Consider the following 21795-nt stretch of genomic DNA (forward strand, 5'->3'; position numbering starts at 1 on the left):
AATAGCAGCTTGATAGCAGCAGCTAATTTGCATTTAAAGAGACAAAAACAGGATGAGATAAAAAAAATAGATTTAAAAACTACATCGAGACAAACTTTGAAGTTGGCTTCAAAGAAAGTTTGAAGGTGTTTTAAATGCTTAAAGTTTTTGAAGGCAATACAGTCTATCAGAAAAACAGACAAGACAGATAGATTGATTGATTTTAGGGTGTTGCTATGCAGTTGCTTGAGTACTTGGGGTGGTTGCTAGTGTGTTGCTATGTGGTTGCTAGGGTAATTGTAGTGGATGCTAAGGCATTCTGGGTGGTTGCTATGCGGTCTCTAGGAGACTTGGGGTGGTTGCTAGGGTATTCTGGATGGTTGCTAGGGTACTCATTGCTTGCATGTTTCAGATAGAGACCATGGATAAAAGAGCATTATAGGACCCATTAAACAGATGAATTTGGATGAGAGTCCTGATCCGATCACAGCGTCATTTCATAATCCAAATAACATTTGAGCACTTATGTCAAAATGTTAAGAGTGAAACTACTTAAGATCTTTTTCTTTTTATCCTGCAGCTGTGAATCTGTGAAGGACGATGGTGTCTGTTAAAGTTGAAGATCTGCTTGAGAAATCACTGAGTGATCTGGACGAAGCTGAATGGAAGAAGTTTAAATGGCACTTAAAGAAAGATCATGAGTGTATAACAAAGCCTGAAATGAATAATTTAGATATCTTAGACACAGTGGATAAGATGGTAGCATGTTTTGGACCAGAAGAAGCTGTGAAGAACACAGTGAAGATCCTGAGGAAGATGAACCAGAACAATCTGGCTGAGCAGCTGGAGAACAAACACAAGCAAGGTAACATTTAATTAACTCTTAACAGTAATGTGACTGACTGTTTACCATTGTGATGTGTTTGTGTGACTTATGTTTCCCAGTGAGTGATTCTCTCTCTCACACACACTCAAGTCAGACTGAAGGCAATATGAAGACATCTGCCGCTGTTGGAGCTCATTCAGAAGAGATCAGGGGTAAATAATCCCTATCTGTGCATGAAAACAAGTGAAAATATAATAGCAAGCAACAATTACAGAACCAAGAAGAACAGCAGCAGATCTTATACAAGTACAATTATTAGAACAGACTGTCTAGTCATTTTTTACGAATGGTTAAATGGTTTACAAGAGTCTTAAATCCTGAATTAAAACTTCTACAAGCAACTTCTACATACGCAGGGTCATTGCAATAACCCCAACCTAACTCTAATACAGTCTCATGTCTTGTTTGGTGTGCTAGATGTCAATGGTTTGATCAAAAATCTTCTAATAATTTTGGTCAGCATGGCCTTAAAGGAACAGTTTACTTAAAAAGGAAAATTCTGTCATTTACTCACCCTTAAGAGGTTTCAAACCTGTATGAATTTCTTTCTTCTGCTGAACACAAAGGAATATATTTTGAAGAATGTCGGAAACCAAACAGTTGATGACCCAAACCCATTGACTTCCATAGCAGAAAAATAAATAAATACGTTCATACAGGTTTGAAACAATTTGAGGGTGAGAACTATTCCTTTAAGTTGATCTGAGTCCAATAGTGACAATCAGATAAATCCAATTCCAATTGCTTTCAAGTTTTAATCAAGGCATTTCCATAGTTTATGTTGTCAACTTCAGCATAATCAGTGTAAGATGTGCAACTATTGCAGTAAGAGTGTGATTCATTTGAATATAGTAGAAGCAGGAATTTATGAAAAACACAATTACTTACTTTTTGCTGTATTTTCCCCTCTTTCTTAAAGGCTCAACTGCATACGATAGAGAAGCTACTCTTAATGATTACACAGAGACCAGCCTCACACTGAAGAACAAATTAAAACGGGACTACGAGCGGATATTGGTTGGTAATTCAGAGACAGGTCACCGGAAAAACCTGAACAAGATTTACACTGATTTATATGTGGTGGAAAATGAGACTGGAGGAAGAGTGAACGAGCACGAGGTGAGTCAGATTGAATCAAATCACAACCGATTGCCTGCCAAGGAGAAGCCAATCAAGTGTAATGACATGTTTAAACGAAACAAAAAAGTACTGACGATGGGGATCGCAGGGGTTGGAAAAACTGTCTCTGTCAATAAATTCATCCTTGACTGGGTTGAAGGAGAAGAAAATCAGGAAATAACCTTCATTTTTCCTCTGCCATTCCGTGAGCTAAACCTTATTACAGAGAACTGCAGTCTCATGGGACTGCTTCACGGACACTTCTTTAGTGATCCTAAAGAACTGCCTTCTCTTCCTAAAGGTGATAGTAAAGTCTTGTTCATTTTTGATGGGCTGGATGAATGTCGCTTCCCTTTGAGCTTTAAAGAGGGTGGCAAATTTACAGATGTTCACAAAAAAACAACAGTGAGTAAGATAATAACAAGCCTTATCAAGGCACATCTGGTTCCCTCTGCTCTCATCTGGATCACATCCAGACCAGCAGCAGCCAGTCTGATACCCCGAAACTACATTGATCAAGTGACAGAGGTGCGAGGATTTAACGATGAGCAGAAAGAGCAATATTTCATCAAAAACAGTCCTGAGGTTGCTGGAAACCTCATCAGTCACATCAAGAAATCCAGGAGTCTGTACATCATGTGCCACATCCCCGTCTTCTGCTGGATCTCTCTTATTGTTCTTCGGCCTCTACTTGAGAGCAATAACAAAACTCCCACAACTCTCACAGGGATGTACACAAGCTTCTTAATTTCTCAGCAGCAACAGATGAAAGAAAAATACTGTGATGAGTCCGAAACTAATTCCAATGCAGAGTCTTTTGATCAGATTATTCTGAAACTTGGGAAACTGGCCTTTCAACAGCTGGAGAAAGGAAACCTGATTTTCTACAGAGAAGATCTTGAGGAATGTGGACTAGATGTCAGTGAAGGTTCAGTGTACTCTGGGTTATGCACTCGAATGTTTCAGGAGGAAAAGTTAGCAGCAAGAAACATTTACAGCTTCGTACATCTCAGCGTACAAGAATTCCTTGCTGCTCTTTATGTGTTTATGATGGACAAAGATAAGAAAGCTGACCTATTTCTTCAATGCAGAAGAAAACTGACATGGAAACTGTCCAAAAAGCCACTGTTTCAGCTTCATAATGCTGCAGTCAAGAAAGCTTTACAGAGTGAGAACGGACACCTGGACCTTTTCCTCCGTTTCCTCCTGGGTCTGGAGTCCGATCAGAGTGACCTGAAGCGACTACTGCCAGGACTGGAACTCAGAACAGAGAACATGAAAAACACTGCTGACTATATCAAAAAGAAAATAGAGAAGGAGGAATCAGTAGAGAGGACCATCAATCTCTTCCACTGTCTGAGTGAACTGAAAGATAACTTTGTGGAGGAAATCCAGAAGAATCTGAGCTTAGGAAAATTTTCAGAACAGAATCTGTCCTCTGCTCAATGGTCTGGTCTGGTGTTTGTGCTACAGATGTCAGGAGAGACTCAAGAGATGTTTGAACTGCAGAAATACAGAAGATCTGATGAAGCACTGATGAGACTGCTGCCGGTGATCAAAAACACCAGAAGAGCACTGTAAGAGTCTCCTTTACATTCATTTATAAACACTGTTAGTCTTTTGTAATTGCCTTCATTTTAAATGGGTGACTTGCTGGCCTAGACCAGTGGTTCCCAAACCTGTCCTGAAGGACCCCCAACACTGCATGTTTTCTTTGTCTCCCTTAACAAACACACCTGATTCAACTCATCAGCTCATTATCACATGTGATAATGAGCTGATGAGTTGAATCAGGTGTGTTTGATTAGGGAGACAAAGAAAATGTGCAGTGTTGGGGGTCCTTCAGGACAGGTTTGGGAACCACTGGCCTAGACAGTTCAGAAAAATTAATAAAAGTAGTGTGTGTGAAAATAAATGCTGGTTTGATGTGTTATGAAGAAATATTTTTTTTAGCTTTGCTTAATTCACTACAGTTAAAGTTTTTTTCAAGCTCCAGATTCTAAACGCTAATAAGCATTACTACTGCTCTTTGTTTTGTCTCTACACAGGCTACCCAGCTGTAATCTCACAGCTCAGTCCTGTGAGAGTTTATCATCAGCTCTACAATCCTCAAACTCCTTTCTGAGAGAGCTGGACCTGAGTACTAATGACCTGCAGGATTCTGGAGTGAAGATTCTTTCTGATGGACTGAAGAGTCCAAACTGTCAGCTGGAGATACTGAGGTGAATGGTTTTAAAATAACTGTGCTATAATCAGAGGGTGACTTAACCCTCTAGGGTCGGCAAACGCGCCGGCGCATTTTGCTGGATTTTCTTCACGTAGCACAATAGTCAAGTCAAGTCAAGTTTATTTATATAGTGCTTTTCACAACATAGGTTGTATCAAAGCAACTTCACAGTAATAAATTAAAACAATACATCAATGTTTGTTTCTAGTGGAACATCCACGTTTGGTAATTACTCTGTTACTCAATAGACTTAAATGAATCGTCATTTATGGTCATACAGAAAAAAGAAATATGAAAAAAGAATCTGTGATATGTCTACTTTTGTATGTGTCCACTTACAATCAAATCAAAACATTGAGCTTTTGTAAAATAAATAAAATAAAAAGGGTGTGCTTTCTGCCCCCTACCTTTTTTTTCTTGAGTCAGGTCAAGTCACCTTTATTTATATAGCACTTTTTACAATACAGATTGTATCAAAGCAGCTTCAAATTGATAACATGAAAATAATACAACAAAGTTTGTTTCTAGAAGAAAACTGCATCATCGCCCACCCTAAATAAGGCAGATCAACAATATTGTTGAATATTAACCCTCTGGGGTCTGTGGGGTTTTTCTAAGCCCTGGAGGTGTTCTGACATGCTCTGACATTTGTGCTTATTTCTATTACGTGTGACATTTTCATGGCTAAAGTCTGATTACACTGTATTCAGCACAAACTCTGCTACAATAATATGTCAGCAGCATGTATGTAAAAGTTTGTCATTTTGAGATAATGACATTTATGTATGGTTTGTAAAAAAAAAAAAAAAAAAAAATTGTCACTGAAATAAGGCCATGAAACCCATACTGATTATTTCTTCATAAGACTTTTGAAAATTGTATCACGTAGCCTAGAATATTTGCTTCAAAATTACTGTATGTGAAATCATCCTGACAACTCATTCAGATAAGACAATATATTGATTTAAAATTTGTAAGACGTGTTTTGTGTAAGAAAGCTTTATGCGTGAGGCGTGAACACATCATTAATATGTATGGGTTTCACACCTGAGAAAGACAAAGACCCTCCCCTAATGGCCCTATTAGGTGCTAACAGGCCCTATCATTCTGAGCAACCTTGCACAAAGAATGAGGAGATTTAAAAAATAATGGCTTTTTGATTGTTTGGATTTATTTACAACACAACATAATCCAAATATACACAACAAATGACAAAAAAACCCACATTATTTAACACACTGAACTAAAGACAAAGACTTGAACTGTCACACACCTTTGTGCCATTCCTGAAACATAGTACATACCTTTCATTTCCATGGTGTTTGTTTTTCACTTTAGCATGTTAATGTACGGAGATTTATGTGAATGTTGAAGTCAGCAGGACTCATCAGTGACATCTGGTTCCTCTAAAAACAACAACAACAACAACAACAACAACAAAACTGCTGTGAACATGCTGATATCAAGAGAAACTATAGGGCTGCACAATTTGGGGAATACATTTTAGATTTTTCAGGTTAAAATTGCTTTTTAAAATGTACAGAATACACACACACACACACACAAACACACACACATACATTTTAATCTGGCACCACCAGTTTTTATCTTACCTTAAAAATCGTCTCATCTTCAAATCACGTTCTTCTAATTCTTCTGAGGTAAATCCAAGGTAAACAGCACAGCACAGCACAAACAGTCTTCCAAACTTGATGAAAAGCAGAGGAGTAAGTTACTGAAGTCTCTGATTCTTTGTTTTGAGGTGATGAGGGCGTTTACAGGTCTGCATTTCTCCGCATGGATCATTTGCATGTCAATCGCTCGTGCGCGCGTGGGCGTGGTCAAATTAAAGTTAACGAGGACGCGTTTGAGAAACTGTACATGCCGCTGCTTTCGTATGGATTACTTAAAAATAGAATATTTGTTTTTTATATAATTTACATACTTTAAAAATAGAGATTCCAAGCGTTGTATAGACATGCGTTTTAAGTCTGTGTGACAAACATTCGCTGAGTTACAGGTCATTTTCTGTCGCGTTTCAGAATGAGATTCACATTGAGACTGACGGCAGAACGCACATCAAGTTTATTTTCTTTGTTTTACGAAAAACACAACATTTTGTTTTTATTATGAGTGTACACAAATAAAAGAAGATATTTAACAGTTTTGAATGATGTACAACACAAGTATGTAAAATCAAAATCAACAGAGTATTTTGCACTGATATGAAAAAAAACGAGCCTATCGCGCCGGCGTGATTGCCGACCCCAGGGGGTTAAATGTCCCCAACTAAGCAAGCCAAAAGCCAAGGCAACAGTGGCAAGGAACCAAAACTCCATCAGGTGACAGAATGGAGAAAAAAAACCTTGGGAGAACCCAGGCTCAGTCGGGGGCCAGTTCTCTGGCGAACGAGCGAACAGTGTATGATTATGATCCAGGCAGCATTACAGGTCAGAAGTCAGATTGGTCGTGTCGATGAGGCCTTCACAGGGCTGATGAGGCTGGCACTTCAGGGATGTGCACAATCTGATTTGGATACGGCCGGGGTCCACCTCACTTCAGTAAACGGAGAGACTGGTTGACACTTCAGTACTGTGTTGTTGTCGCGTCCAGGCACAGGTCCTTCATCGGATCTGGATACGGCCTGGATCCGGCGGACTGCGGTAAACCTCGGTATAAACAGAGAGACTAATATTAGCGTAGACGCCATTCTTCTTATAATGTAACGAGTACATCAGGATTTATGGGAAGTGTTCCCGGTTCCGGCTGGCCTAATCTATGCTGTCTAATATGGAATTATAGAAGTCTATAATGTATTATGTGAATGCTACATCAAAGAGATGTGACCTTGAGCACGTCTATAAACTGAAACAAAACTCAGCGAATACTTGTCACACATTTATGAGCCATATATCTTTATAAACATTTAAGTGTGTACTTTTAAATGATCAGATTCAAACTGAAAACAAATATTGTAATTTGAATATAAGTAATTTGTATAAATTTGTTTTAATTTGACCACGCCCAATCGCGCAAAAGAGATTGACATGCAAATCATCCACATGGAACGCGAACGCGCTCATTACCTCAAACACAAAGTTCATAAGTCTCTGCTTTTTCGTTGAGTTTGGAAGACATGCCGTGAGATAAGTCAGCTTACATTGGATTTACCTCAGAAGAAGAAGAACGCAATTTGAAGACAAGAAAGATGTAAGGTAAGAAATTATTAATTATTAGTTAATGTTATTGTTATTGTTGCATAAACTTCACATTATAGTTGAACTGTTGTTAGATATATGGTGAATATTGTAATATTTAGACCCGTGTTTATGGTTAAATACTGTGTTTGTGGATATCTGCTCAAACGTAGATATGTATAATATGGTAACCATAATGTTTCATATTTCGGAGCGTGCTGTGCGTTTGAATGTTTCATATTCAAAATGCGCTGTGCGTTTGAAAAGCAAAACTCACCAAACAATAGGCTTTATGTTTTTACTCCAATCTCTCTTTTTATTTTTTTATTTACTGTTTATTTGACAGGGACAGCGCACAATTTAAACAATTGCACCAAAGTTAGCTAACAGCTAATTTGCATATGTTGTCCCTGGACAGGTAGACAAAACAAAAACAAACGACTCAAAACAACCACTAAACAACAAATACACTACATATATTTACAAAAATACATATTATCCATCAATTCAAAATTAATAAAAACGGTTTGATGTATACACCAAATACAAAATACAGAAAATACAATGCAATCATTAGTGGTGACACTCTTGTGCTAATTTTGGCCAAATTTTGAGGCTGGCTTTAAATACTGCAAAACTTCCTGAGTTTCTAATGTTTGTGGGTATTGAGTTCCACTTCCCCACTACTTTAACAGAGAAGGCTGTCTTCTAAAATGCGGTACCAAATCACCCCTAGTTGATGCTCTAGTTCTACTGGCACTGCCACTGCCAGAGAATACTATGCATCCTCTAAGAGGAGGGGGTGCAAGAACATGAATAACTTTAAACATTAGACATGCGTCCGAATAAAATAAGAAATTATCAAAATTGAGAAGATTATATTTTTTCACGATATTACAATGATGATAATCCTTAGGTTTTTTGTCTAATACTTTTAAAATTTGTTTGTAAAGTGAATACATAGGCTCGAGCGTAGTCACTCCTGCCTGTGACCAGGTTGTTATACAGTAAGACAAATGGGGAAAAATCATCGTGTGTACAAAAAGTTTTGTAGCAGACGGTGACAAATTATGTCTGTTACTCTTAAAATTGTTTAGAATAAACTTAACAGTCTTGATGACCTTACTAACTTGGTTTTTGAAGGTCAAATTTGTGTCAATTATTATGCCTAAATATTTAACATGTGTCACAGATGTAATGACTTCACCGTTAATTAAAATATCAGGATTAACTGAATTATTAATCCTCGCTGTAAAATACATGCAAACTGTTTTACTTAGATTAAGGGGCAAACATGAATTTGCCAGCCAATCCGACACCTTACTCATCGAAGCTGTCAGTTTGGCTGCAGCGTGTTCTTTAGATCTTGCATGGGTAAAAATCACAGTGTCATCAGCATACATTTGGATGTTAACATCTGGACATGTTTGAGGGAGGCCATTTATATATATACAAAATAAAAGAGGCCCTAAAATAGACCTTTGAGGGACCCCTGAAATACAGTTTGCAAATGAAGAACACTTATCACCCACTCTTGTACATTGTTTTCTTTTATTCAAATAGGATTCCATCCAGGTCATGGTATTAATAGATAAATGAAATTTAGAAAGTTTTGATAGTAAAACGTTGTGATTAACGGTATCAAATGCCTTCTTAAAATCTAAAAACACAGCTCAGACGACACCGCTTTTATCAAGTAGACTTTTGATTTGTTCCACAATTTTTTTTTTTTGCTGTTTCTGTCGAGTGATGCTTTCTGAAGGCAAACTGCATCGGGTGCAAAGTAAATTCACCTTCATTTAGATGAGAGACTAGCTGATCACAAACAACATTTTCTGTAATTTTAGAAACTATTGGAAGTATACTAATGGGTCTATAATTTGATGTGAGTGTTCTATCACCTGTTTTTAAAATTGAAGTCACTACTTCAGCCTTCCAGGATGAGGGAAAATAGGAATTTGTTATTGAAAAGTTTATCAAATGAGTCAAAGGCTTACATAGTATTAATTTATAATTTTTCAAGAATTTTGCATCAAAATCAAAAACATCGATTTCATAACATTTCATAAAATCATAACGAATGGAAACATTTGAAGTGACATATGATAATCAAAATATTTTTCTCTAGCGTAGTTGTGACTGAAGTGTTCCTTTTGAAAGATTTATAGGCTGCTATAGGTTATTGTTATTATTATTATTATTTTATGCAGCACTGCGCGTAGCCTATGCCTACAAGGCACAACAAACCTGGTGTTCATTATATATTGTTGGAAACATTTGTGTGTGTGTGCATTCTGTGAATTTTAAAAAGCAATTTTAACCAGAAAAATCTAAAATCTATTCCCAAAATCGTGCATCCCTATAGTTCTCTTACGAGAGGTTCTCTCATACTGCGTAAATAGCTTTACGCTAGGGGAAAAACTATTTTTCCACGAGATACTGAAGTCAAAAAATTATCCTTAATTTTGAAATACTGTAAAACGCGTTGCAGCAGCATGCAGACATGGGCTCGCGCGCCCATTGGCTGCTCTGCGGCAACTGCACCAGCCTATCGAGAGAGGCCCCTCATGACGTCAGGACCAATAAGGGCGCTTCGCACCCACTACGTCATGTCCCGCCGAAAGCGGGTGGGGCTTGGGCTATAAATACGGCCCCGAAAGGCTGGTTCACCGATTTTTCATCTCTTCAGCGAAGCTCACGCATCGCTGGATCCCGAGAGGAAGAAGCCGCGCCGTCTGATAAAAGCCCTCAGCGGGACGAGCGTCTGCATCTGAAGCTGCTGGTCGACAACTCGCTGCCTTCAGTCGCCGTTTCTGCTCACGCTTTCCGGCGTAGCCTACATATCGTTTTCTCTGCTACCGTGTTTTGTGTATGTGTGTGTTCGCCGCTGCGACACACTCTCTCATTGCACTAAAAGAGCCGGGCGTCTTTTTCAAGACACTCCTTTTCCTGGATCACGCAGCTCTCGCGCTCAATGCCTATGGTAACTCTGAGGACTCGCCTGGCATCCTTCTCCGAGACTGCACCCTCCGCCCGCTGCGGTACCGCGCCGTAAAAAGCACCGTGCTCAACGAGTCCCGGAACCTCCCCCAGCCCGCAAAGCTCGCCAGTGCGCCCGCCTGCTTCACCTGCTTCGCTGAGTCTCTTCCTGATGGACAGCGTGGCGCCGCTTCCGTCGTGGATGTAGACCAAGAAGCCGCGTCTGTGTGGGATGATAACTGCTCTCCCTCTGTTCGAGCTGCGCAAAATGCCCCGTTCACAGGGGATGTCAGGAGCGGACGGTCACAGGGCTAGCTTTCTCTCTCCCTCTGTTTGAGCCGCGCAAACTGCGCCGGTTACAAGGGAGACCGGAAGCGGATGGTCACGGGGTTAGTTTTTTCTTTACGTTACAAGAAAAGCTACCCCGCCCTAGTTGCGCCCCATTCACGCGTCACTCACCGGCGAAATGAGAAAAGAGTGTTTTTAGTCCCGCCGAGGCTGGACTAACCTCCATTTCTCACACATTTTTCAGTCCCCTCTTCAGGCGACTCGAAATATCAATATTGCAGCAAACAAGCCTGTTATAATACACGCACGCCTGCAAACAAACGCCGAAGCAAACATGTTGACGCTCTCTTATATGCTCGTGCTACTGAAAGCTTATGTGTTCCCCCCCTGTGGCTCAGCGGCGGAATCTTAGGTTTTCGCACGAGAGACCCGTGTTCAAATCCCGGGTCTTCCGGTAGATAAAATTATGCCGTCAATGCTTCGCTCTGTCAGTTCCCTTAAAAATGCGACTGCAGATGTGTATTTTGCAGCCACTGAGCGCGTTGTACAACCCGCTCGCCTGCACCCAGACACCGTTTCTATGGTTCGCGTGCGTAGCTGGCGAAATGAGAAAAGAGAGTGCTTTTAGTCACATGCGGTCACACACAGACGTTTATTTTCAAATACAAATAGCGTCACGTCACAGGCGATTTTTGAGATTCTCCTTCGAGGGCCAGGCATATCAATACACAGTCCTGCCGTTTGGCCTATAAAAATATAAAATATCTTTTCTGGGTACAGAACTGGACTCGCTGTCTATGACAACACAACTGTCGCCACATCGCAGACTGAGTATTCAGCGCATGACAAAAATCTTTCACCACGGCACTTTAGTCCCGCTCAAAAGTTTCAGAAGATGCTGGGTCTCATGGCTTCAGCATCTTCAGTGCTTCAGCTTGGTCTGCTTCGCATGCGCCCGCTGCAGTACTGGTTGAAAGTGCGCGTACCGCGCCGAGCGTGGACCTCCGGTCTCTTGCGCCTCAAGGTCGATCAGAAATGCATCTCAGCTCTGAAACCTTGGACAGCGACCGATTGGTACCGGTCAGGTGTAAACCTTCTCACACATTTCTCAGGCGACTCGAAATATCAATATTGCAGCAAACGAGCCTGTTATAATACACGCACGCCTGCAAACGCCGAACAAAGGTTACTAACATAACCTTGGTTCTCTCTAGAGAGGGAACGAGTACTACGTATCTTGCCGTGCATGCATCATGCTCTGGTTCGCTTCGGCGATGAAAAACCGGTGAACCAGCCTTTCGGGGCCGTATTTATAGCCCAAGCACCACCCGCTTTTGGCGGGATATGACGTAATGGGCGCGAAGCGCCCTCATTGGTCCTGACGTCATGAGGGGCCTCTCTCGATAGGCTGGTGCAGTTGCCGCAGAGCAGCCAATGGGCGCGCGAGCTGTCTCGCCCATGTCTGCATGCTGCTGCAACGCGTTTTACAGTATTTCAAAATTAAGGATAATTTTTTGGCTTCAGTATCTCGTGGAAAAAGAGTTTTTCACCTAGCGTAAAGCTATTTACGCAATACTCGTTCCCTCTCTAGAGAGAACCGAGGTTACGTTAGTAACCGAGTACGTTTCTCTTGATATCAGCATGTTCACAGTTTTTTTTTTTTTTTTTTTTTTTTACTGGGATCAGATTTCCCACTGATAATTCCTGCTGACTTCAACATTCACATGAGTCTCTGTACATGAACATGGTAAAGTGAAAATCAAACACCTTGGAAATGAAAGGTATGTACAATGTTTTTAGGAATGGCACAAAGGTCTCTGTCTTTGGATCATTGTTTTCAATAATGTGCTTTTTTGTCATTTGTTGTGTATCTTTGGATTATGTTGTGTTGTAAATAAATCCAAACAATCAAAAAGCCATTCTTTTTTAAATCTCATTCTTTGTGCAAGGTTGCTCAGAATGATATAATGATAGAATGGGCTGTCAAAACCCTGAGTGAAAAGGCTCGGAGGGCTTTCTATGCTATAAAGTCTTGATGTGGACACTTAAAATTACCCATTAAAACCTGGATAAAATTATATAATTCAATAATAAAACCAATACTTTTATATGGATGTGAAATTTGGGGACCAGTACTAAATTGTAAAAATTGGGATAAAACATCAGTAGAAAAATTACAATTGGAAATTGGCAAAAATATTTTAGGGGTTCACAGAAACACATCCACTGCGGCCTGCAGGGCTGAGCTGGGCCTGTACCCGCTGAACATCGAGATCCAGAAGAGATGTGTTGCAATTCTGGCATCATCTCCATCAGTCTGATCCAGAGTTAGTGCAATATAAAGCCCTCCTCGCCAATAAAACCTCAGCAGAACCTCATCCTCTGAACACACTCGCTCTCCAACTCGTCCATCAGACTATACTCCCCATCAACCCCAAACCTATCATTAACCAAATCCACAAACATCTAAAAGACACCCATGATGAAGCACTAAAAGCACATTTTGCCCTCCAGAATAAACTCCAATGTTACTCGACCCTCAATAGAACCACTGAATTGGCCAGTTATCTATTTATTAAACATTTTAAAGAAAGACAAATCCTCTCCAAATACATATTAAGTGACCATGATCTAGAGATAGAGAGTCTACGATAGACGTAGACTAACATGGACAGAGAGAGAGCAGAGGATCTGTAGACACTGTGACCAACAGCACATCGAGGATGAGGAACACTTTCTTCTCTTCTGCTCTAAATACACCAGTATAAGAGAAACCTTTCTGCCCAGATCTGAAATATTGATTCCATCGTTCTTTGAACTGAGTGACACTGAAAAATGTCCTTCTTTCTGGGAGAAGATGATGGTACAGCTGCACTAGCGGCTATTGTGATACAATTTTCAAAAGTTGTGTGAAGAAATAATCAGTATGGGTTTCGTGACCTTATTTCAGTGACAATTTTTTTTCACAAACCACACATAAATGTCTATCTCAAAACTACAAACTTTTACATACATGCTGCTGATATATTATTGTAGCAGAGTTTGTGCTAAATACAGTGTAATCAGACTTTAGCCATGAAAATGTAACAAGTAACAGAAATAAGCACAAATGTCAGAGCATGTCAGAACACCTCCAGAGCCCAGAAAACACCTCAGACCCCAGAGGGTTAACCAAGAAGCAAGGTAAGCGGCCCCTTAGCACCCACAAGTGACAAAACATTTTTTTATTTATTATTAATTCTAACAATGCATTGTTGAGAGAACAGGATATGTCTTAGTATGAATATCAAATTGTGAAGGTTGTGATGTATTCATATAAATATACATTCTGACTGTAAGGACCAAGGTTAGAGCTAGGCTGTGTGAGGGCTTAATGTAGAATGCTAATGATAAAGTTATTCCAAAACTGTAACTCCAGTTGTTCCAAGGGGTCAATACAAAAAGCCAAGAGGGTGATTGTTGCCCAAAAAGGTCAGTTAAAAACATCTTGCAGGTCTAGAAAGTTTGGAAAAATAGATAAAAGTAATGTTTGTGAAAATAAATGCGGATTTAATGTTCAATGAAGAGATAACTGTTTTAGCTTTGTTTAATTCACTAGAGTTAAAGTTTTTTTTCAAGCTCCAGATTATAAACGCTAATAAGCATTACTACTGCTTTTTGTTTTGTTCTCTACACAGGCTACACAGCTGTAATCTCACAGCTCAGTCCTGTGAGAGTTTATCATCAGCTCTACAATCCTTAAACTCCTTTCTGAGAGAGCTGGACCTGAGTAACAATGACCTGCAGGATTCTGGAGTGAAGCTTCTTTCTGATAGACTGAAGAGTCCAAACTGTCAGCTGGAGATACTGAGGTGAATGGTTTTAAAATTATTAACTATGCTATAATCAGAGGCTGACTTAACCAATAAGCAAGGTAAGCGGCCGCTTAGCACCCGCAAGAGACAAAACAGTTGCAGGAATGTGATATTTTTCCATGTTTATACAGACGTATGACCCACATGGACTGCATTAGTCTAAGAAAAATATTATTTGGGGTGAGGGGAAGGGATTGGACTGTATGAAGATTGAATTTGCAACAGTTACTAAAACTGTAAAATGCTTCTATTTCATGCATGATTTGTATCTTTTCCTTGCAATGAGTTGCTTTTTCAAAGCTCGACAGTTAGCTAACAGTGTAAAGTTCTCCAAAAAACACAAGGCATAACTTTTCTTAGGTTCCACGAAGATACTTTACTTTTCTTATTATACTGTAAAACTGTAACAAAGAAAACAAAAGACAAATAGAAATAAGATCAAACCAATACAGATACCTAAAGTAAACAACTTATAGCAACAGAAATGCTGAGTCATAGCTAATAGCTCATATGCTAACTATCAGTTTAGTCATTTGACATGAGAAAACTCCAATAACCCAAAGATATGCCAAGTACAATTACTTTTAAATTTTTTTAGTAATATGTACAGTACTTACAGACAAATAGTAGCCAAGGCAACAATGTAAAAAGAAAGAAATGCAGCAGGAGAAAACAGCACTGGCACTCTGCTTTGCAGCACACTTAAAGGGGGGGGGGTGAAATGATCATTTTCACTCAATCTCCTGTTAATCTTGAGTACCTATAGAGTAATATTGCATCCTTCATATCTCCAAAAAGTATTTTGTTTTATTATATTAACCTGTTAAGCTGCAACCCCACTTTTGAAAAATCCCCAGAAATGACATACCCAAACTGAAACAGATACAGTTCATGAACCATTTGTACTAAAAGCACAAGTATGATCTCATTTGAAAGCTGACACCTGGCAGTTTATTGTAAATGTAGAATTAATTATTGTCATAATGAAAAAAATTGTTATAAATAGCTTTAAAGTTTTGTAAAGTTATTAGAAATTTATTTTTATGAAACATCTTCATGAAAGTAAAATTGAAGTTGACCCTGTAGCAATCTAGAAATGCACTACAGCTAAAGCCACATGTCTAAACATTTTATGTTTAAAATCTGAAGATGATAAGTCTAAAACTCTGTATTTAGTTATTTTTTTTTCAAGATAGAAGCACCTAGAGCTAGCTAGCATGTTAGCTTAGCACACCATCAATACATGACAATTTATGAGATTAAAACCATGTTTGTGCTCCAAACTTACTTTAAAACGCAAGTGAAGTGTTTTAAATAATCTTCTGTGATCTAATTTGACATCAGATAAAAAAAATCAGACAGAAAATATACTATTTGATCATATTCTGCACAATGATGGTCTATAGATTAGCATTACATTATAAATATAATCTATTATTATGAAAATACCTGGCATGGCTTGAAAAACACAGGTAACTTAAATATCATTGCAATCATGTTTATTGTCTTCAAAATATCTGTATCTGCATGATACAGCGATCTCTTGTTAGCTTTGTGTGTATCAGTGACGTCCTGGAATGTCACATGATCATGGCTCTTCTTCATGTCCCATATATGGGTTATTATTGTGCATATAGCGCCCTCAGGCTATTGGTATGAATTGAAAACCCAGTAAATGAGAGTGCCAAATGCTCATAAAGATTACATCGACGCATTTGGGTATAAATTCAATAAATATTATTCCTGTCAATAGAAATCTGATGTAAACCTATGAGAATCTATCAATATTTCTCCAAATCTGCACAGTTTTGAGCTAAAGCCCTGAGGGAAGTTGTTTTGTGTATCGCTGCACAGCACAGAGCACAGAGTTTTTTTTATGAATGAAAGCGGATGACGCGCATAATTCATATTAAAGGTATCGACTCATTTTTTCATTTCATAACTCCTGACAGAAATTAAGAAATAACTGTCGCTATAAGTTTCTCAGAATACAATAGTGGTCAAATACTGAAACTTGAGTATTATATCTTTTTAATGATGTATAGTTTGTCAAGGTATAACATTAAATCTGATATTAAATTTGAACTAAATAATAAAAAAAAACGCTTCAGTGCGCGGGCGCACTGGCAACGGTTAACAGGTTAATAACAGAAAGATAGACTGTACCGAGTCTTTCCGGATAAAAACGAGCGGCTGGAGGCGGGCCCTGTGGGCGAAGCTTAGCTGTGCTAACGCGCCGAGCTAGTGACAACACACAGAGACATTTGTTCAGTTCAACAGTTTTACTCACCGTCCGGTTCCAACGCACGACCCAAATCTTTATCATTGCGACTGCTCGATCCTGTAACGGTGGCATCGCCCAATAAAGAAAAAAACTGAACAAAAAAAAAAAAAAAAAAAAAAAAAAATTTAAGGCGAGAATCGAACCCGGATATCCGGCGTGGTAACACGGAGTCCTAACCGCTAGACCACAGTGCCGATCTTTCTTTTAGCGGTCAGCAACAGTCCTACATTGACTCAGTCCCAAAACCTCGAGAAAAAAAAAACAATCATTAATGTTCGGGCGCCAGACAAGTATAGTATACACTTGCCACAAAGATTATCGTCCCGGATAGCTATACCAACCACCCGTTACATACAAAAAGAGAAAAAAAAACTAAATACATAAGAAATTTTATACAACTGTGTTTAATACGAATTAACAAGTTTTCTTTTCTCTTTATCAACACAGTGTACTTCAAAAATAACACAACAATAAACAAGAGAAAAAAGAAAAAATTCAACACTCTTTAAATCACGGTAGCAATGTATATTCAAATTCAAAAAATAGAGAGAGAGAAAAAGAAGAGGAAAAAAAAAACACGAGAAAAACTAGCACTCGTTAAATCTGCGCACTGAGTGCTGTGTGTGTGTGTGTGTGTGTGTGTGTGTGTGTGCGTGTAAACTCATTTCGTGTTTGGAAATATAGCAACACTGACCAAGTTGGCAGCACGGGTGGTCAAGAGTGACTCGGGAACATCGGCAGCGTCAGTCCGTCTTGCTCCTATCTTTGTCCCTGCTCCACCAAGCCACCGGTTATGGAGTACGATGCAAAACTCCAATCCGCTCTAAACTTGAGAAAGGCCAAAGGACACATCCGCTAGCCGAGAGGCTAATCAAACAGCACTACTTCCTCTCCACGATGCCCGAAAAACACCCACTTTTCTCACGAAATCCACCCGCAATGACTGCCTCCAACAGGAAAGCTAGCGCACACTCTTCCAGTTCAACATGACAGCCACTAAACCTCTTTAAAACATGCCCCATACTCATTTCCGTTGTTAATTCCTTCTCCTCCAATCCTGCCAGAGTATAGGTTTTTGGGAGGACGTGACAGAAAATGAAAGTACTTAAAGGGGCAGTACAGAAAAATATCTGTATTGCTACAATCCTAAGCATTAGACGATCTGCAAATCCGTCGATCTGGGCTTTGTTTATAAAACAATCATTGTCGAAATGCAGGGAACACAACTCTGTTTATGCTCAGGAAAACAAACTCCATCCACGGGTTCCTTAATGCTGGGTTCTTTGGGAATCTGTGCAGGGTTGTCTTGCCCTGGCAACCAAAACACACTTCTTTGGTGACACTGACTTCCCAAAAGCCGGACAGGGCGCTTTGATGGCGAACTGCTTTCACTCTCTTGCTCTTGGCCGCGATCTTACCGGAGAAGTGCCCTTAGGACCCATATAAGGAAATTCCGTTACATCTGATGTCACACATACCCATACTCGAAAAAAACTTTCCGAAACTTGTGACAAACCGGAAGGAGTATTTTTGGAACAAAAATACTCCTTCAAACGTACAACTTAGTTTTTGAAACTTTGTCCATGTTTAGCATGGGAATCCAACTCTTTTCCAGTGTAAAAAACTCAGTATGCATGAAATAGCATTTCATTTCACCCTTTAACAAATTTTTTATGGAATTTTACTAAACTAAAATTTACTAACCCCCTCCTTGAACTGCCACCTTAACCCCCTGGGGTCGGCTATCGCGCCGGCGCGATAGGCTCTTTTTTTCCGTATGAGTGCAAAAAAAAAAAAATAATAATAATCATTTTTATCTTATATGCTTGTGTTATACATCAATCGATCCTGTTTAGTGTGTATTTTTTTTGTGTATGCTCATAATAAAAACAAAGTGTTGTGCTTTTCGCCAAATAAAGAAAAATAAACATGATGCGAGTTCTGCCTACTCTCCGTCAGTGAAGTCAATTCTGAAACGCGTCCAAAAATGAACTGTAACTCAGCGAATACTCAGTCAAACAGGCATACAGACATACAGGCATGAAGCTTGAATTCTCTTCTTTTAACCCTTATATGACCTTAGTTTCCTGTTTACACTCAGTGCATTTGGGGTCTATATGACCCCAAAGATGCACAGAGCTTTTGTACAAGAAATATACATTTTAATAATACAAATTATATATCATTTTTTTCGTTTACTTCTCATCTATATTTTTATGCTGTGTTTTGGGGGATATGAAGTACTTTTTTACCTATTTACTGCAAAATTCCTCAACTACACCATTAGCATACGTATGAAATATAACATTTTTATGAAAAAAACACATTTATGATGATCAAATTTAAATATGAGTTGTTTCTGGATATTGATCTAGGTGTTAGATGCAGAATTCTGCCATCTGGTGGTTAGATGTTTTTTTGTAGATAATATAGTTTTAGCCACAAAGTGTAATTACCATATACTTCCAGCAGAGGCCCCATAGAGATCCATTCATTTTTCTGGATGTGACTTATTGCTCTTATAACAACTTTTTTGATGAATTATATATTTAAACATTTTAAAATACATTAAATCAGTATTGTGTCAAAGTTTAGAATTTTTTGTTGTTGTTTGAGGTCTTTTGAAGTGTCTTGTTATTGCAATAATGCTATATAAATTTGCAATAATGTCACATAAGTTGCCACTAAAAGAAACTACTTGATTGCAATTGCATATTATTTCAATAATAGAAATGTATAAAATGATTAACTTTAGAATAAGAAATAAATAAATAAAAAAAAAATAATACAAAAAAAAAGACAGTAAAAAAAAAAAAACAGCTATAGGCGGATAGGAATAGGAGTGAAAGTAAACACACTGTGTGTCTGTGTGTGTTTGTGTGCATGCACGTGCATGTGTGTGTGTGTAATCATGCTCATTCCACATTTTTTTTTCTCTAGTACCAGGCCTTCATTTATGTGTGAACATTTTTAGATTCATGCTGGAATTATTGATTTTATTTACCAATTTCAATAAAAATGCTCTCTTTTGCAGTCACACTTGTTTGTTTGTGTTTGTCTCTCTGTGTATGTGATCTGTGTGTAGTCATGTTCTTTCCACGCTGCATTTGTGCTCCCATACCATACCTTCATTTATGTGTGAAATTTTTTAGATTTATGCAGAAATTATTGATTTTATTTCCCAATTTCTATAAAAATGCTCTCTATTGCAGTCACACCTCTCTCTGTCTGTGTGTGTATTTGTGTCTGTGTGTGTGTGGGCGCATATGTGTGTGTGATAATGTTCATTCCACATTGCATTAGTGCTCTAGTACCAGGCCTTCATTTATGTGTGAGAATTTTCAGATTTATGCTGGAATTATTGATTTTATTTGTCAATTTCTATAAAAATGCTTTCTATTGGAGTCACACCTGTGTGTGTGTTTGTGTGCGCGAGCATGTGTGTGTGTGCAAGTGATCATGTTCGTTCCACATTGCATTTGTGCTCGAGTACCAGGACTTCATTGTGGTATTAAAATTTTCAGATTTATTCTGGATTTATAGATTTTTTTTGACAAATGAAAAATAAAAACCCATTTTTTCCCGATTTTCCCATTCATTTCAATGTGGGGTCATATTGACCCCAAAGGTCATGAGTGTGACTTTTTTTTTTACATGCCTTTAGAACAACCGAATCAAGCCCAGTTTTTTTGTGTGTGTATAGATAGGTAATGTAGGAAAAGTCACCAAATTTTATTCCACTGAGATGAAGGGAACCATTTTTTTTAATGAAAGAAAAGTCGCTTGGGGTCATATTGACCCCAAAGGACAAATGAGGGTTGGAAGTAATTTTTATAAAAAACAAATATTCACAGTTTATATAATATGTATGTAAAGAGAGAGATGTCAGTCGTTCTCATCTCAGCTAATTAAGTTTTAATGTGACTCCGCCTACGGAGACCGCGCTATTCAAACGCAAATGTGAGGCGATCCATACAAACCTGTGAAACGCCCACATCCGCTGGATAAGGCCGGTGAAACACTGGATGCATGGCGTAAGCGTCTCGGCTGCGTGGCGTGTCCGTTTTTATTTCGGCTCCCATGTTAACAGTTTAGAGTTTGCACACTGCCTGTGTGAGACACGCGTCTCAGGCGCGGCACGAGCCGCGTGGAAAACGCGTGTATTCTAGAAATAGAACCGACGCCTATTTTTCACGCGACACGCAAGCATCTTGGAAGCGTTTCCATGCAAAATTGAATAGGAAAATCTGTTTATTTGTCATTTTGACACGAATACATATTAATAAATGTCCTTTTGATGTTTAAAAGTGTCTAGGTTTTGACATAAATGCAAATATAAATGTAATTTTACAAAATATGATCGATTTTCAAATACTGCTGTATTGAATGAACAGCTTTTAGCAAACTCTATTGCTATACTGAGATGAGGAATATACTGTATGTGTTTTGTCAAAAATAAAGTCATCAACTAAATAATGAATCCTTTACTTTGAAATACGTATGATAAAATGTATACTTTAGTTTTGAAAGACGTTGACTAGTTTTGAAAAGATTATAAAGTATGTATGTGCATGCATATATATATGTGTGTGTGTATATATGAAGAGTTCAGATGCAAAAGCCTCTAAATGCCATCTGAAATTTTCTCCTAGAATGATCATTTTTATGAAGCTTGTATATTTAAGTTAGCTATAGGTGACACACCTGAATGAATGGCTCATTAAGTATGCAGGGACGTAGTCTCACCAGGTGTGAACTACTAAATATGCATGATGCTGTTGGAGCTTTTACGCCCCATCCGCATATTGGCTTTCCAAACTAAAAGTGTTTCACAAAACTAAAATCAATGTATCGTTTTATGTGAATGATTAGGCAGGATGATTTTCATATCATTTTGAAGAAAAAACACTAGGCGATGACATCCATTAGTCAAAAGTCTTATTGCCACATATTTAGTATGTGTTTTGTGGCCTTATTTCAGA

The 21795-nt window shown here is 38.6% G+C and overlaps 1 protein-coding gene across 1 annotated transcript in view; it reads left to right on the plus strand.

Annotated features, from left to right (window-relative positions):
* Window positions 1–579: 579 nt before the first annotated feature.
* LOC308689337 (NACHT, LRR and PYD domains-containing protein 3-like) overlaps window positions 580–21795 on the plus strand; it is a gene marked incomplete at its 5' end in the record, with an annotated part of 111844 nt that continues 90628 nt past the window's right edge. Inside the window, 4 exons of the mRNA XM_081362988.1 lie at window positions 580–844; window positions 1785–3561; window positions 4033–4206; window positions 14353–14526. Coding sequence (XP_081219114.1) covers window positions 580–844; window positions 1785–3561; window positions 4033–4206; window positions 14353–14526 — 2390 coding nt within the window. The remainder of the gene's footprint in view (window positions 845–1784; window positions 3562–4032; window positions 4207–14352; window positions 14527–21795) is intronic.

The sequence above is a fragment of the Scardinius erythrophthalmus genome, assembly GCF_964197995.2.
Source record: "Scardinius erythrophthalmus genome assembly, chromosome: 4".
Lineage (NCBI taxonomy): Eukaryota > Metazoa > Chordata > Actinopteri > Cypriniformes > Leuciscidae > Scardinius > Scardinius erythrophthalmus.